The following is a 16,379-nucleotide window of genomic DNA, read 5'->3' on the forward strand; positions in this document are numbered from 1 at the left end:
ATAAATAAGTTTTTTGTTCAAAATTAACATATCATCATATTATTACAAGTATATTAAAATATGCATGGTTACAAGTATATAAAGTATTTTAAAAATGACATGACATTATTATTTTAAATTATAATAAAGATAATATATTATTTTAATATAATAATTGATTATATTACATTATATTTATATATATTATTCATAATTTTTTAATTCTTTTTTGGGAAATTCCAAATAGTGCCATTGTACTATTGACTTTTCCATTTGATACCACAAGACATTTTGGTTTTCCATACGGCACCACTGAGATATTTAATTGTACCGTAAATGCCCCTCTGTTAGCTGAAACGTTACTTAGTCGTTAAAAACAAAATTAAAAAAAAAAATCTAAAATACACTTAATACATGTTTAAACATATAATGGGTGTTTGGGAACTAAAACTTCTCAGCTTATTTGAATAGAAGTTGGCTTCTATTATTTCAGTGCCGTTTGGCAAAATGGTGGAAGCGCTTATATTGGGTTGTGAGAAGCCCACAAAAGAAGTCAGCGAACGTAGCTTTTTTTTCCTTCTGCTTAATGCTTATCCTGTGAAGTGTGAACCACCAGATAAAAACATTACAAGAATGCAAATAAGCACTAGATTGATAATACAGGGATACATTAAAGGATACATTAATGCCCCATGCCAATTATTTAGAAGTAAATTGACTATGTCTGTAATTTTCTGTAGCTTCCTTTCTTTTGTACTGATATGATTTTATTTCTTTTTATTTTAAATGAGTTTTTATATTCTAAATTTGTAAAATATTTCATCTATTAATAATATAAGATATCGTATTATGAATTAGTTTTTAAATTGAACAATATTATATTACAAAATTCCCAAACTATACTAGCTTATTAGTCAAGTTATCCAAACACTAAATAAATTATAAGTTACGGTATCCAAACACTTTTAATAACTTATAAGTCCGAACCAACTTTTCACTTATAATCTACTTTTTTGTTTTAAGATATAAGTTACTTCTTTTAAACTCAGCCAAACGGCCCCATAAACAAAAATGAAATAAGCTTAAAAAACATAAAAACACAGCGGTGAGGAGAAAGCGACTAGGGTTTAAGCACGGTGATTTGGGAATTTGCTGAATCCACTACAATCAGCTGGAATCATCTCGTCTTGCAATCTCGACATTCTCAAGGTACGTTTTTTAATTCATTCGAAACAGTCCAATAACGTATTAAGTGTATGCATGCTAACTGTTTGATATAAGAATGCGATGATCAGTGTAAATATCAATATATGTGTTATGTTTGTGTATATATTGGTGTGATTGTGTATATATAGGTGTGATTGTGTATATATTGGTGTGTTTGTGTGCTTCAATGTATGTGTGCTTCAATGTATGTGTGTGTGTGTGTATTTACAGATGGGTGAAGTTGAAAAAGTGTTGAGGTTTGTCTGAAGGGCTACGCGTGTTGACATTAGGGTTGATCCAGATAAGACATCAATATTGGATATTGTATTAGATTATGAGGAAAAGGGCAAGAAACATGGGCTGAAATTGGATTACCATTTACCGACTTTTTACTACCCTTTTAAAATGGAAACTCAACCATTACTGAATGATGAACATTTGATGAGAATGTTTAATAGGCTGAGTGATAGGGAGATTATACCCATTACTGTTGGGACTGTTTTAAAACCAACAGAATTATATAAGTTGGTTTTGAATTTTAGGAGGTCAAAGGAACAAAAGAATAGTGTGCATGGTGATGATCAAGTGGTGGGGGGGGGGGGGGGGGGCTGGTGAGCAAGTGGAGGGGGGGTCTTCTGGCGAGCAACTAGAAGGGACTGCAACAAGTAGTAATTGAAGGCAACAAGTTAAAAAATCCAGAGTGATCAAGACCAACCTATCACAAAAGAAAGCAAAAAAAATCTGTGAACCAGAGTAATTTACCACCACCTCTTGTCTCCCCTAAAACAGCCTTTCAATCACTACCTATAAGGAGAAGTCCTAGATCTTGTTTTAATGGATGTATGGTCATCTGCAAAAAGAAGATACCGTTGCAGGCACATAAGCAGGAACTACAAGAAGCAATTCTCTGGCCCTTTAATGTACATTCTCTTTTGGAGGCCTTGTAATGCAACCTCACAGTTTACATTCAGAAAAGCTATGGAAAGGCTCAAAGAAGCCGGAGGTGATAGAGTTATGGCCTGGTTTGCAGAATTGGGAGATCCATCAACTTGGAGCAAGCACAGATTTGATCCAAATGTGTGTAATGACTCCAACACCTCAAATTTTGTAGAGAGCTTCAATTCTACTCTTGGAATTGATAGGTGCAGGCCAGTACTAACCCTACTTGAAGGTAAAATCCAACTACTTATTCATGTTAATTTTGTTATATAAGTGACTGTTAATGACTATTTATACATTTGTATTTCTTTCTAACTTAAGGTATTAGAAGAGTGTGCATGGTTCAAATTTCAACAAGGTATCAACATGCATTAGGATGGAAAGATGATGAGCTCTGTCCCAAGATAATTAAGGCACTGAAGGTTATCAGCAAAGACACCATCAGCTGCAAGGCCTATATGTCAAAGCCCGGAGAGTATGAAATTCATGGTGGAAAATCCCATTTTCCCTTATCTCTCAATAATAAGATATGCTCATTTGGTGCTTGGCAGATTTCAGGTATACCTTGCAGGCATGCCATAAGAGCTATGGTGCATTTAAAAATTGACCCTCACACTGTGGTTTCAGCCTTGTATTTTGTGAGGACATACAAACAGTCCTATAGCTTCCACATTAACCCTATACCAGACAAGGAGCAGTGGCCTGCATATGCTGATTTGCCTACCATCATGCCACCAACACTAAAGAGGGGAGTAGGAAGACCTTCTAGAAACAGAAGAAGGGAAGAAGGAGAAGACAAAGAGGGCAAAAGAACTCAGACTGTGAAATGCAAAAAATGTGGATGTCTTGGCCACAATTCAAGAACTTGCAAGGGAGGTCTGACTGAGAAGGAAAAGAGAGCTGCAGGAGGTGAGCCAGTGCTGGTTAGGCATCCCAGAGTTAGGGATTAATCCAATGCTGCCAAAGCAGCCAAGGCAGCAGCTACGACATCTCAGCCAGCTGAATTTACTGTTTCCCAGTTCCCGATGTCTCAATCACAATCTCAAGCCTAAGTTCCTATGTTACTAAATTATTTTGGATATTTGTCTTTGTTGAATTTGTTTTGAAACATTTGCTGCTGAAATGTATGTATGACTGATTACTTTTGGATATTTTTTGCTGCTGAAACATGTGCTTCTGAAACATTTGCTGTTGGATATTTTTTGGAGGGAGATACTTTTTTCTGCTATTTAACAGTGCAACTAACGTTTGTGTTAACAGAGTGTTATGTTAGTTTTGTTGTCAATAGCTCGGTGGTGCCGCATGGAAGACCAAAATGTCTTGTGGTATCAAATGGAAAAGCCAATAGGACAATGGTACTATTTGAAATTTCCTTTTTTTTTTCTTTTTTTTGACATTGACGCGCGGAGCTGCAGTAAACTGTTGGAGAAGATGAAAAGTAAAAAACGGGTGAATTTGTTAGAGAAAACATTGAATTTGGGACAGGGAACTAGGGAAGACAAAGCCGACACAGAGAAAGGAAACAAGTAGAAAAGCAGATGGCATCGGCACAACAGAGTCAACTTCCGATGAACAGCGGCGGCGCAGAAACCCCAGCAATCTACCAACTATCCCAAGACACAATCCAACAAATCTTCAGTCTCCTCCCACTCCGCGAAATCGTAATCTCAAAATCAGTCTCAAAATTCTTCAATCAAACCCTCTCTTCCCACTCTTTTCTCCCCCTCATCCCCTCTCTCCCTCTACTCGCTCTCCGCTCTTCTCCCTCTCACAGACACACCCAACAGCAACAACAACAAACCCCAACTCTCCACGCTTTCGATCCGAATCTCGATCATAAATGGGTCAGATTCCCCCTCGATTTCCTCCCCTTGCAAGCCCACCACCCAGTTGCTTCCTCACTGGGCCTAATCTACCTCTGGGCCGACTCTCAATCTTCCACCAAATCGTTGCTCGCGTGTAACCCTTTAACTCGTTCTTACAAGATTCTTCCTCACCTGGGTTCTGCTTGGTCTCGTCACGGTTCGGTTTTAGTGGGATCTCCGAATAGAGTTCTTGTGTTGACTGAGCTGGCTGCTCTTTATTTTTCCGGGGATTCCGATACGTGGCTTAAGTTTTCTTCTAATTTGCCTTCGAAGCCTCGGAGTCCGCTTCTCATTAAGGACACGATTATCGCTCTTTGTGATGTGGGGTCTCCGTGGCGTGCTCAATGGAAGTTGTTTACCATTACGCTTCAGTCGCTTCAGTGTAAGAGCCAGTGGACTTGTTTGGAGAGGGTGGAGTGGGGGGATGTGTTTGATATATTGAAACGACCGCGATTGGTTAAAGGGGATGGGAATAAGATTTTGATGATCGGGGGTTTGAAATCCTCCTTTTTGTTGAATTCGTCGTGTACGACCATTTTGATTCTGAGGTTGGATTTGGAGACACTTGAGTGGGATGAAGCCGGACGAATGCCCGTTCAGATGTTTGCTTCTTTTCAAGAATCCAGTAAATTTAAGGTGTTTGGAGGTGGGGATAGGGTTTGTTTTTCTGCCAAAAGGATCGGCAAGTTGGCCTTGTGGGATAATTCTAAGGGGAAAGCCGAGTGGAAGTGGATTGAAGGTGTTCCTGGGAATGGAGACGGGCTTTGTCGCGGATTTCTGTTTGAAGCTGGGTATACAGCCTCTCCTTGATTGATCCCAGTTGGTAAATTTGAATTTTTTTTTTCATGTTAATTTAACTGTTGTTGCATTGTTATTTTTATTTTCTTTGTTTATTGAGTAATTGTAGAACAATATTTTATATCATCATCCCTGTTGCCATAAGAATTGAGTGTTTTCTTCATGATAAGATTCTTCTTTGTGATTCGTTTCCATGTGGATAATAGCATTCGTATAATGCTGAGTGCAAGGCTACAAGCAGAACAAGAATGAATTAATTGCTGGTCCCTTTTACCAAAGAACTTAGTTATTTGGTCATATTCTAGAAATTTATAATTGTATAGCTAGAATTATTATAGTATAATCTTCTGATGCACACTGCATTGTTCATATTTAGGGCACGTTTAGACTCTAGCATAGATTTAGGGATGTGACAGATTTATGAGTTGACAAAAAATGTGTAAAGGGCAGTCCTGGTGCAATTACTTATCATCTTGCTAAGAACACAACCAGGTTATCGGCTCACCCAAAGTTCTAATATATTATGTACTCCCTCCGTCCCATCAGGTTCTTTACAGTTTCCTTTTTGAGATGTCCCATCCAATTCTTTACATTTCAAAATTTACCAAAAATAGTCCGTGGGTCCCGCCACTTCCCAACTTTTCTTTCCTTTTCACACTACTTTTACTTCTTTTTCACACTACTTTTACTTCACTATCTCCCTTTTATTCATTAAAAATCAATGGGTCCCACCACTTCACCCACTTTCATTCTCTTTTCCACTACTTTATACATATTTCTTAACCTCCGTGCCCAAGCCAAACGTAAAGAATTGGCTGGGACGGAGGGAGTAGTAACTAGAGTTTTTGTACAATGTAATTGATCTTGCTGAAACTAGTTCAAAATTATTTAAAATTTTTAGGATAAGTTTAGTTAGTGTAGAAATTAGGTTTGAAAAAGTTAATACTGATATATTAGAGGAGTTATATCATTAATTTCTAGAAATAGGTTATCAATTGTATTCGGCCTATAAAAAGGCAAGTTACGTGTTAAAAATATATAATGTAGAATCTTCTGCATATCACCTTCACTTTGTTCCACTGTTTCTAGTTTCTACACAAAACACTAACAAATCTCTTGTACCGTCTCTGGGCACGATGGTCAGTTTGGTGGCCCCGCTGACTTGATAGTCAGTGTGGCCGCAGTCCCGCACCCTGGCCTAGTAATCAGTTTGGTTGTTTGGCGGCAAAATAGTATTTGTGCTAGATAGGAGTATTACATAGTCTGAACCTCCAAAATGCCAGGTATTAGAGTAGTATGAGCATCAAGTAGTAATAAGGGGAGTCCAATCACTTTAGTAGTCTACGTCAGTTGTAGTTCTCTTTATATATCTGATTCTGTTATCTTTCTCTCTCTGGGGTTCTAATTCAAATTTTTATAATCTGTCTCTCTGATATCTGAATTTTCTGTCTAAACTCTCTCATTCTGCTCTTGGCTCTCTTCTCTCTCTGTTACTCGGTACTTAGAAAGTATCCAAACAGTTACATGTAGCTCAGGTATTCAATTCAACAGTTCCTGACACTTAACTTCATATCACAGCTCTGCTGGAGCATATAACAATCACATTTGTATTAGAAATCAAAGTAGTTTTTTTCAAACTCACATAGGCAGAATGCGGGAATCAACGATGAATGAGGCGTAACATAAATTGCAATTTCCATTTGAGAAATGATGAGACTGATAACTGATCACTAGTAAAGTATGGCATTTAACTCGATTATCAGATTTGGATTTACCTGCCTGTCCATGACCTGGCGGCAAGATGAATAATTGTTTAAAATGATTCCAGGTTTTAAATTAAAGGCAAGTACAGCAACTCCTAAAGATTGTTTAAGCTGATTCCAGGTTTTAAACTGAAGATAAGTACAGTAACTCGTAATGTATGCATAGTTTTTAAATAGTGTGGAATAAGAAAAAGATATTTTTTCCTTCTACAAAACAGAAGCATCTCAAGAGAGTTGCAAATGTGAGCAAGTCTAACGCTAGATGCTGATACTAAGTGGATGCTAAATATCAATCATTGTTATAATTTATTTAGATGTTAAAAATCTATTTCTATTGTTATTATATAAAATAAATGTTGCATTTAAATGCTAATTTCATCTTTCGTCTCAAACTAGTTTTCATGTCCAGCTATTTATTTCAGCTTTTATCTAATTTAATATACTTCAATTCAATATTGTTTAACTCTTAACTTCCATTCATATTATTGATAACGTGGTAACGAAATGTAGATCTATCCTTTGATTCCAAATATAAAATCAAGGATGCGATCATTCTTGCATGAATGCGATCAAATACATCACCTATTTTGAGTTTGTTTTTTTAGCATTTGATGTCATAATATAATAAGATAAAAATTGTATGATAAAAAAGTTATAGATAATTTTTCGCCGGACGATAATATAGCCCCAACTGCTTATGTATAAAAATTTAAGACCAAGTGGTTTAACTTTTTTTTTCCGTTGATAGTTTTCATACGTCAACTAACTTATCATTGTATATTATGTATAAAAATTTAGGACCAAGTGGTTTAACATTTTTTTTCCGTTGATAGTTTTCATACGTCAACTAACTTATATTATATCTATCAATTTTAGATGCTAAATATCTATTTTTATGATATAATGTAGCATAAAAAATAAAAGTTACATTCTAGTGCTGAATTCAAATAAAATTATATATTTTTTAATATTTACCCAATTTAACATTCTTTTGATATTTGGAAATGCACAACTAAGTTATCATATAATTTATCCTTCATTATAGTTATTACTGATACTAGCTTATAACCCGTGCAATGCACGGACGGTTATTTTATCGTATATATTTTAGTTTAGGTAATTTTATTATAAAAATAAAATAATAATAAAATAACGTGATTAAATAAATGTTTTATTTAACAGTTGGATAAATTCTTTATAGTTAAATCCGTCAAATGACTATTTAAAAATGAGGTCGAACATATATTTAAATAAAAATGTTATAATATTTTTTTTTACATGTTATAGTTTAAGAAGACCTATAAACTCAGATTTAAACTAACCAATATAACCTTTTAATATTTTGTTATTAATAATTAATAATATGATATAAAACATATATTATAAGTTAAAAAAGCGTATGAAATCAACCGATAAAAAAATATACTATAACATGTTATAACCTAAATTTAATTTTTTGGTTAAATAGATGATCAAAAAATACTATAACATGTTATAAATTCAAGACTTCCGCGGGTTTAATACCAAACCACCAACTGAACTTATTATGTTTTGGCTTTAACAGTGTAGTAATATATACTCCTTCCGTCCCCCTAGATAGTATACATTGGGGGATGGGGACGTGACAAAATTTTTGTTTGCTGAATTAAAGTTTGGATGTTATACTTTTATTCAGAAAAAAAATCTCAAGAATAAGTTGTAGAACTATATTTTATAGGAGAATTAAAATGCGTGTCGAGCAGTTGAAAAGAAAAGTATAAAATTAAATGAGACAGAGGGAGTAGTATATTATAGATTTGTAATATTTCTTTTAACGTGAGATCATTAGAGTATTTAAAAATAATATTGTCAATGTATTTTGGTTGAATAATATCACATGTTATTTATTAATAATTATATATAATGATATTATATTTGTTTATATATGTCGCCTGTGTTAACTATTAATTGTAAAAACTCGATTTTTTAGTTAGAAAATCTAAAAAAAATAATGCGTTTTGTTTAAAATTGCTATGTTGCTCGATGTTATTCCCGTGTTAATTATAAAAACTCTGTTTGTTAGTTAGAAAATCTAAAAAAGATAATGTGTTTTGTTTAAAATTATTATGTTGCTCGATGTTATTTTAGAAAAATTGAGTTTCTTTTAGATAAAAAAATATATAAAAGATAATATTTTTTAGTTAAAACGAAATAATTGGCTATATAGATAGGCCCGTAATTAGGCTCAAGTACCGACCGCCCGACCAATATAATAATATTATATTTTTATAGATATGTCACCCGTGTCCGATTGATCGTAAAAGATCGATTTTTTAGTTAGAAAATTTATAAAAAGATAATATATTTTAGTTAAAATGGTAATTAATATGTTTCTCAATGTTATTTTAGAAGATTGAGTTTTTTTAGTTGGGAATATAAAAAAGGTTATATATTTTAATAAAAAAAATATTTGGTTATATAGATAGACCCGTACTTTGGCCCAAGTACCGATCGACCAAACTTTTAATAAGATTTATTTTTTTAGCAAAAAAATATATAAAAAGATAATATATTTTAGTTAAAAAAATAATTGGCTATATCAATAGACTCATACTTAGGCCCAAGTACCGACTTCCCGACCAATATAATAATATTATATGTTTATAGATATGTCGCCTGTGCCGTATTAATTGTAAAAGATCGACTTTTTAGTTAGAAAATTTATAAAAAGATAATATATTTTAGGTAAAAAGGTAATTATCATGTTTCTCAATGTTATTTTGGAAGATTGAGTTTTTTAAGTTAGAAATACAAAAAAGGTAATATATTTTAATTAAAAAGAACAATTAGTTATATAAAATAGGCCCGTGCTTTGGCCCAAGTACTTAATTAAAAATAATAATTAGTTATATAAATAAACCCGTGCTTTGGCCCAAATACCGACCGACCAAACTTTTAATGTTTCGGCTTTAATAGTATAGTATAGATAACAATGAAATATTATATGGATTAGATATGCTCACGATTTAAAAAATTCTCATGAGTAAGAAAAATCGCATGATATAACATTGAAATATTATATGAATTAGATATACATCTATTATTAAATCTCATCATTTATTTTATAGAGATACCTTCAACAAGACTGTTGAAGTCCTCTGCATTTTACTTTTCAACTTTCCTAACTTGATTGGAATATATATGTATAAAAAAATTAATCGAGAGATCAAATATGATTAATAAATATTTGTTATTTTATATGTAAGTACATAAGGTGATCAGTCTTTAATATTTTCATGTAAAGCAACAAATAATCAGGGAATATATTTAACCAATTTTAAAATGAGACGTGTTGCAAAATAAGAGAGAATATTAGTATGAACATAAATTCAAATATCATCCGGAATTGTTTCAATAAAATTCTTTTAATAAGATCGGTAACTTATAAATGATCAACATGCCTTGACTTTAAAAAGTGATTGAAATTTGATCGATGATAAATGATCAACCTATATGTTATTGAAATTGTTTAACGTAATTTTAATTATCTAAATTGTTCTCTGATCTTGATTAGTTAGTTTAAAGACTATAAAAAGTTTATTTAATCTGATTGTCAAACCTTCACAAAATTGCTTCCATATTTGAAATTAATTTTGAGTCCCCCTCTAACATAATTGTGACGGGAAATACGTGTTGCACCATCTCTCATACTCCATCTGTTTCAAGTTTTTTATGTTATTTGTGACACATTTTTGAATTTTTTTTTATAAAATATAGTTTTATAATCATTTTAATATTGAGAAAATTAATTTAAAGGTCCCTGGACTATTGGTATTTTATTGTCTGGGTCCCTAAAATAAAGATTCCAATATTCGGATCACTTACGTTTTCAGTTTTTTTGTTTGAGTCCTTCCGTTAACTAAGATTCTAATAAACGTTAGAATCTCGATGACGTGGCAGAATTGTTGACACGTGTATATGAATTTTATTTTAAAGGTCCCTCAACTATTAGTAATTTTCTTGTTTGATTCCTTTTATTGATTTAAAATTTATTATGTATTAAGATACTGACATTTAATAGTTCAGGGACCTATAAAATAAAATTCATATACATGTGTCAACAATTATGCCACGTCATCAAGATTCTGACGTCCGTTGGAATCTCAGTTAACGGAAAGACTCAAACAAAAAAATTAAAAACGTAAGTGACCCAGATATTGGAATCTTTATTTTAGGGACCATAGTTCAGGGACCTTTAAATTAATTTTCCCTTTTAATATTCTATAATTTGAACCGGAATAGAGCTAAGTGGTGTTTTTGAATAAATTGCAAGTATACAAAATGTGTATTCTCCCTTAATTACTAACGGCAATAACTGAAATTAAAGGAATGCAACAATATGCAGTGAAATACAAATATCGATATTTCAAATACTAAATTTTGAACTACAATATTATACGTGTCCTCTTGAATAATATATTAGTACATATAATTCACTTTACTTTTATCATAAATATTATAACTCCAGTATTTTCTCGGTTCCTGCATATTATGATTCTAATGATTGAAAAGATTATGTGGTTTACATTGTTAAGATCATAATATCATAGCACTTTAATATATTGGAGGTCTTTAGTTTATGTTTTATGTTCTTTAATCTATCTCATTTGTTATTGTTTGAATTAGTAATCTAATTGCTTAAAATGTGAATCTCTTTTTTATAGACAACATTCATTGGTAAATCTTTTTTAACTATATTTGAATTTCATATCATTATGGTTTCTATCAAAACCATTCCTATACTTTTTTTTTCTTCTAATTCTCAATTCTCATTCCCAAAAACAATCCAGACATCCGCGTAGTACTACGTTTTTGAATTTATAATGTCATGGACAAACAATAATCAAGTAGTTGCAGATTTCTGCATAAATATTTCACCAGAATGATTTCATAAACTGCTGCTGTTAGAATCTGAATGTACATGAAACTTATGAAATACTGTCTCTCTAGTTATTACAAGTGACCACCTGAAAACTGGAAAATTTACTGAATGCCAGCAAAAGAAGTGAATGCAACCACACTAAGTCTTACAATCTGCAGAATAAGCCAGCCATCTTCTCTATTCAGAACCTGCTAAAATGAGTTTTAGGAGTTGCCCATGGTGTGTCATTCACCTCATCATGACCAAACCTCAGTAATTCTTCACTTTGCTTTGGCAAAACAGATTGAATTTTCACTGTTGGCTTCTTTGCTGGTAAATTGGGAAGTGGCATTTCGCCTTTCATCATCCGTGCAGCTTCCTTCACCGTAGGCCTCTTCTTAGAATTTGGATGCACACACGAAAGTCCTACCACAAGCACCCTCTCCATCTCCACCTTATTATAACGCCCAATCAATTTATGATCCACAGCCTCACCTACAGTTCCCTTCTCCCACAAATCCCACACCCAATCAGCTAACACAACTCCATTATCATCCACGGGTCTCCTCCCCGACACTACCTCAAGAACCACCACACCGAAGCTGTAAACATCTGTTTTTACTGTTGGAACACCAGAGTAAACATACTCAGGAGCAAGATATCCCATAGTGCCAGCTGGTAAAGTGGCGTCTCTTGTTCGACAACTATGCTCGTAAACTTCTGCTAAACCAAAGTCTCCAAGCTTGGCATTCAAGTCAGCATCAAGCATTATGTTACAAGTCTTCACATCTCTATGGATTATCAGCCTCTCACAGTCCTCATGTAAATATACAAGAGCAGAAGCGACACCAAGAATTATATTCAGCCTTCGCTCCCATGTAAGAAGTTTTGTGGCATGGGTACGCAAGTGGAGGATCCTGTCAAGGCTTCCATTTGGCATGTATTCATAAACTAAAACTAACTCATTCTTCTCACAACACCATCCTTGCAGCTGAACTAAATTCTTATGCCTTAAACATCCTGCCATTGTGCCAAACTCATTACTGAACGGATTACGCAAATTACCCTTTTGTTTAACCTCACTAAACCTTTTAACTGCCACAGTTCCACAGGAAGGAAGAGCCCCTTCATAAACAACTGCTGATGCTCCTTCTCCAATAATTTTGTTTTGATTAAAACCCCTAGTGGCTGATCTAATTTCACTCAGTGACAATCTTCTAGGTACTTTACTTCCCTGAAATCTACTACTTTGACCTTCATTACACTCTCCAGGAATCATCCCTTTCCTCCTTAACACAAAAACATAATAGAAACAAAGAATCCCAAGCACAAATATAACAAATAGAGCTAAACCTCCCAACCCAAGTGCAAGTCGAACTTCCCTTTTATCTCTACGACGGAAATCAGAGACTTGATCATCTTCACCAGTGTCTCCTGGCCAACAAACCAAACACTCCTCTTCTTGAACCGTTTCCACTGGCAACGTCGAAGGGGCAACCCCGGAAGTCTTAAATCTCCATTGATCAACAACATGAACAGCTGAACCTCTCCCATTAGATGCCGAAAAACCAACATGCATAAACTCCTTCAAGTGCTTGGAAAGATCAATTTCAGATTCAAGAACAGGAGCGGGAGGCCTAGCCTCATAGTCTTCCCCAAGCCAAACCTTAATTTTCTTTGAGGAATCTCTATACTCAATCCAAGCAGTCATTTTTTTGCCACTCTTAAGATCAAAACCTAGTGAAGTGACATCAACAGAATCAAGTGAAAGAATTGTATTGGCATCAATCCCAATGTGATTCCCATTAATATCTCCGAGAGAAGGGTCATAATTTGTATCAAATTCAACAGCAATATACGAATCTTGAGGATCAGAAACCTCATTAGGAAGACCCATGTAGCCATTAGAGACACTAAAAAACCCAGAATTCGAAGTGATGAAAAATGCAATGCCATCACCAAGTGGACAAGAAGGCGAAGAAGAGGTGATTGTAAATGAAAATTTACAGGAAAAAGATGCAGTAACATTACTTGAAATATCAAGAAACCTTACTGGGTAATCATAAAAAGCCCTTCCAATCCCATTTGAAGAATTTGAAGAAGACAAGCAACTAGTTTCTTGGGTCAGAGTAATGGAATTGTTTGAAAACTGGGCATCTCCAAAAAGGCTTAAACTGTTTGAGGGGTAAAATGGGATGGAAAGAGATGACAACAAAAAGGAAAGGAGAAAGATGAGAAAAGCACACAAGAGACATGAATGCATTGTCGTTGTAGAAACTTGAAAGGTTTCTGATGTTGCTAAACTTTAAGCTTTTTCCGGCACCGGAAAATCAAGATTTTGATAAACAGGAGGGGGTTTGCTGTGCCAAGAAAATTGGGAATTGTAGTTCTGGAGAGTAATGACTTGCATCACAAAAATTTTCCAAGGCATAATTTCTGCAGACTACTGTAAACAGTTTCTCAGACATGCCATCTTTCGTTTTGTTTGTTAATCGACTTGAAAATGGTCATTCCCTTCATTATATTACGGAGTTGATCGTACAGTAAAAATTAATTTTTTATTAAAATTTGTTAGGTCCAAAGTATCGTAGAAGGGGGGTTGAATACGATACTCATTACAATTTAAAATTCTTTCGAATCTTGCGGATAAATAAATTGCAGTACTGTAATGGGTTTCGTGTTTTGGATATATATCGGGTCGGTTTCTGAGGATATGAAAATATTAAACCAACACACAATATTTTCCAAGGTATATCTGTATATTGATAAATACCTCGAAGGTGCTATAAATCCAAACCCGAAGGTTGGCTGCAGAGACTACAATACACTCTACACACAAACGCCTATCAAAACAGATCTTCTATCTAAGCTCTCGTATGTGTGTAGTGTGTGCCCTTTACAAAGTGTGTAATGTGGGTAGTTGTAGTTGTGTGTTCAAAATGAAACACAAAGCCTCTATTTATAGACTTTGGGGAACAAACTCAGCTTGTGCTTGCGCTTGGCGCAAGGAAGCTCTCCACCAATCAGAATATAGCTACCTCGTTCCATCCTTTCTCGTTCCTCCTTTAACTTGCGCCAAAACAATTCAAAAGAATTGTTTAAATGAATCAACCGGCGCAAGGAAGAAATTAAACATGAATTCCTTCCTCGTTCCAGTTGAAACAATTCAAAAGAATTGTTAATATGGAAATTGGCGCAAGGAACACTGCACTTGGCGCAAGGAAAGATTTAAGTACTAAATCCTTCCTTGTTCCATTTTGGCGCAAGGAAAGATTTAAGTACTAAATCCTTCCTTGTTCCATTTTGGCGCAAGGAAAGATTTAAGTACTAAATCCTTCCTTGTTCCATTTTGGCGCAAGGAAAGATTTAAGTACTAAATCCTTCCTTGTTCCATTTTGGCGCAAGGAAAGATTTAAGTACTAAATCCTTCCTTGTTCCATTTTGGCGCAAGGAAAGATTTAAGTGTAAAATCTTCCTTGTTCCAAAAATAGAACGGGCTAGTACACTTATACATATATATATATATGTGTGTGTGTTACATATATACGTATAAGTATTTACTAATCAATTTGGAGGATGCTTTGCCTTGACTTGATTAAGTGATCCTTGACTGAATTCTTCGAATCCAATTCACACGTACTGACGTCCTGTGCACTGGTCTGGTTCACGAACGACTAATACAGAATTAATTCTCCGTCTTCTTTTCTTGAGTACATACTTAATCAGTCACACCAGACTTGAGTATTGCTTCAATTTGTTGATTATAAATAACCAACCAAGATATCCTGAAATATCTTGCTTCAGGGGTTGCACTGAAATCTTTCGAGTACTTGGACAACATCTTCATTGCTTCCACAATCTTGAATACTTCAATCTTTATTCTTCACTGAGGCATGAACATATTAATGAACTTCTTCCAGTGAACTTATTCCTTCAAGACTGTAGATGGCTTCTTAAACCTTTGTCTTCGTATCTTCCGATTTCGGTGCAGGCGTAGTGTTATTTACTTGTCCTGTTCTATTGTTGAGTTATCATCCCTATGTAACAGATAGGGTTGTCTTTACATTTAAACTTACAAAATTTTAATAACTTATTTTTATTCACAAAATATAAATTTTGAAAATAATATTTTTAACTATCTAGTCAAAGTACTTCAAATATTGAAAACTAAAAAAATATTGTCTATTTTGTCATTAAAACCTTTATTTTAATAAATAACTTTTTTTATTTTTTTACTAATTTAAATTTTCTTTCAGTAAATACGAAATTGAAAAAGTTGGCTGTATTTGAAAGGCAGCACATTTTTCAACATGAAGTCTTTATAAAATTGATGTAATATACATTTTGGTAAATATCAAATTTTTAGTTATCTTTGTATTAGTTGTCAATGTCTCGTAAAAGTTTCAGTTCTAAACGGCAAATTTAATTATTTCAATTCTGAACAATAATTATAACTGAAGCAATGGCTCATTATTTCAAAAAAAAAAAAAAAAAAAACTGAAGCAATGGCTCATATATGCATGACAACAACCATGCAGGTGTTTGGGTGGGGCTTTTGAGCCCACTTGCATCACTTATAAAAAGTCGCATCACTTATAAAAAGTCATAATTGTTAGCTTCTGTTTAATGAATTTTACTTTTTTTTCCTAAACATTTTAATATCTTAACTAACTTTAAACTTCTACTTCACTTCTTTTATTTTTGTAAGCAAGAAACACTTATTTTAAGTCACCCAAACAGCCCCAATTACTACTTCACTTGTCAACTTTTTTTTTCGTGATTATGTGACTCTGACGAGAAAAAAACCAGAAACTCCCCAACTTACCATAAAACTAACTCTGCTAAAACAGTCATGAACCAGCTTAAGTAAGATTCTATAATACCTAACGAGCAGATATATGACTGCTCATCTGCATATTCAGGATCGAA

At 33.8% G+C, this 16,379-nt stretch overlaps 3 protein-coding genes across 3 annotated transcripts; 2 read left to right on the forward strand and 1 right to left on the reverse strand.

Annotated features, from left to right (window-relative positions):
- Window positions 1-2,019: 2,019 nt before the first annotated feature.
- Window positions 2,020-3,074, forward strand: LOC108212292 (uncharacterized). The gene is made up of 2 exons (XM_017384018.2): window positions 2,020-2,356; window positions 2,446-3,074. Exons 1-2 carry the CDS (start codon window positions 2,020-2,022, stop codon window positions 3,072-3,074), a joined length of 966 nt encoding a protein of 321 aa, XP_017239507.1.
- Window positions 3,075-3,583: 509 nt separating this feature from the next.
- On the forward strand, window positions 3,584-4,973 carry LOC108211341 (SKP1-interacting partner 15). The gene has a single exon (XM_017382913.2). The coding sequence runs from the start codon at window positions 3,663-3,665 to the stop codon at window positions 4,797-4,799; it is 1,137 nt and encodes a 378-aa protein (XP_017238402.1). The 5' UTR covers window positions 3,584-3,662; the 3' UTR covers window positions 4,800-4,973.
- A 6,447-nt stretch (window positions 4,974-11,420) lies between these two features.
- LOC108213622 (L-type lectin-domain containing receptor kinase S.6) lies at window positions 11,421-13,924 on the reverse strand. Its single transcript, XM_017385428.2, has one exon. The coding sequence runs from the start codon at window positions 13,711-13,713 to the stop codon at window positions 11,653-11,655; it is 2,061 nt and encodes a 686-aa protein (XP_017240917.1). The 5' UTR covers window positions 13,714-13,924; the 3' UTR covers window positions 11,421-11,652.
- Window positions 13,925-16,379: the final 2,455 nt, after the last annotated feature.

This window comes from Daucus carota, chromosome 3, assembly GCF_001625215.2.
Source record: "Daucus carota subsp. sativus chromosome 3, DH1 v3.0, whole genome shotgun sequence".
NCBI classification, from domain to species: domain Eukaryota; kingdom Viridiplantae; phylum Streptophyta; class Magnoliopsida; order Apiales; family Apiaceae; genus Daucus; species Daucus carota.

Coding starts and splice junctions, on each gene's coding strand:
- LOC108212292 (XM_017384018.2), top strand. CDS start 2,020: ATGGATGTATGGTCATCTGCAAAAAGAAGATACCGTTGCAGGCACATA. Junction 2,357..2,445: donor AGTACTAACCCTACTTGAAG/GTAAAATCCAAC, acceptor TTCTAACTTAAG/GTATTAGAAGAGTGTGCATG.
- LOC108213622 (XM_017385428.2), bottom strand. CDS start 13,713: ATGCATTCATGTCTCTTGTGTGCTTTTCTCATCTTTCTCCTTTCCTTT.
- LOC108211341 (XM_017382913.2), top strand. CDS start 3,663: ATGGCATCGGCACAACAGAGTCAACTTCCGATGAACAGCGGCGGCGCA.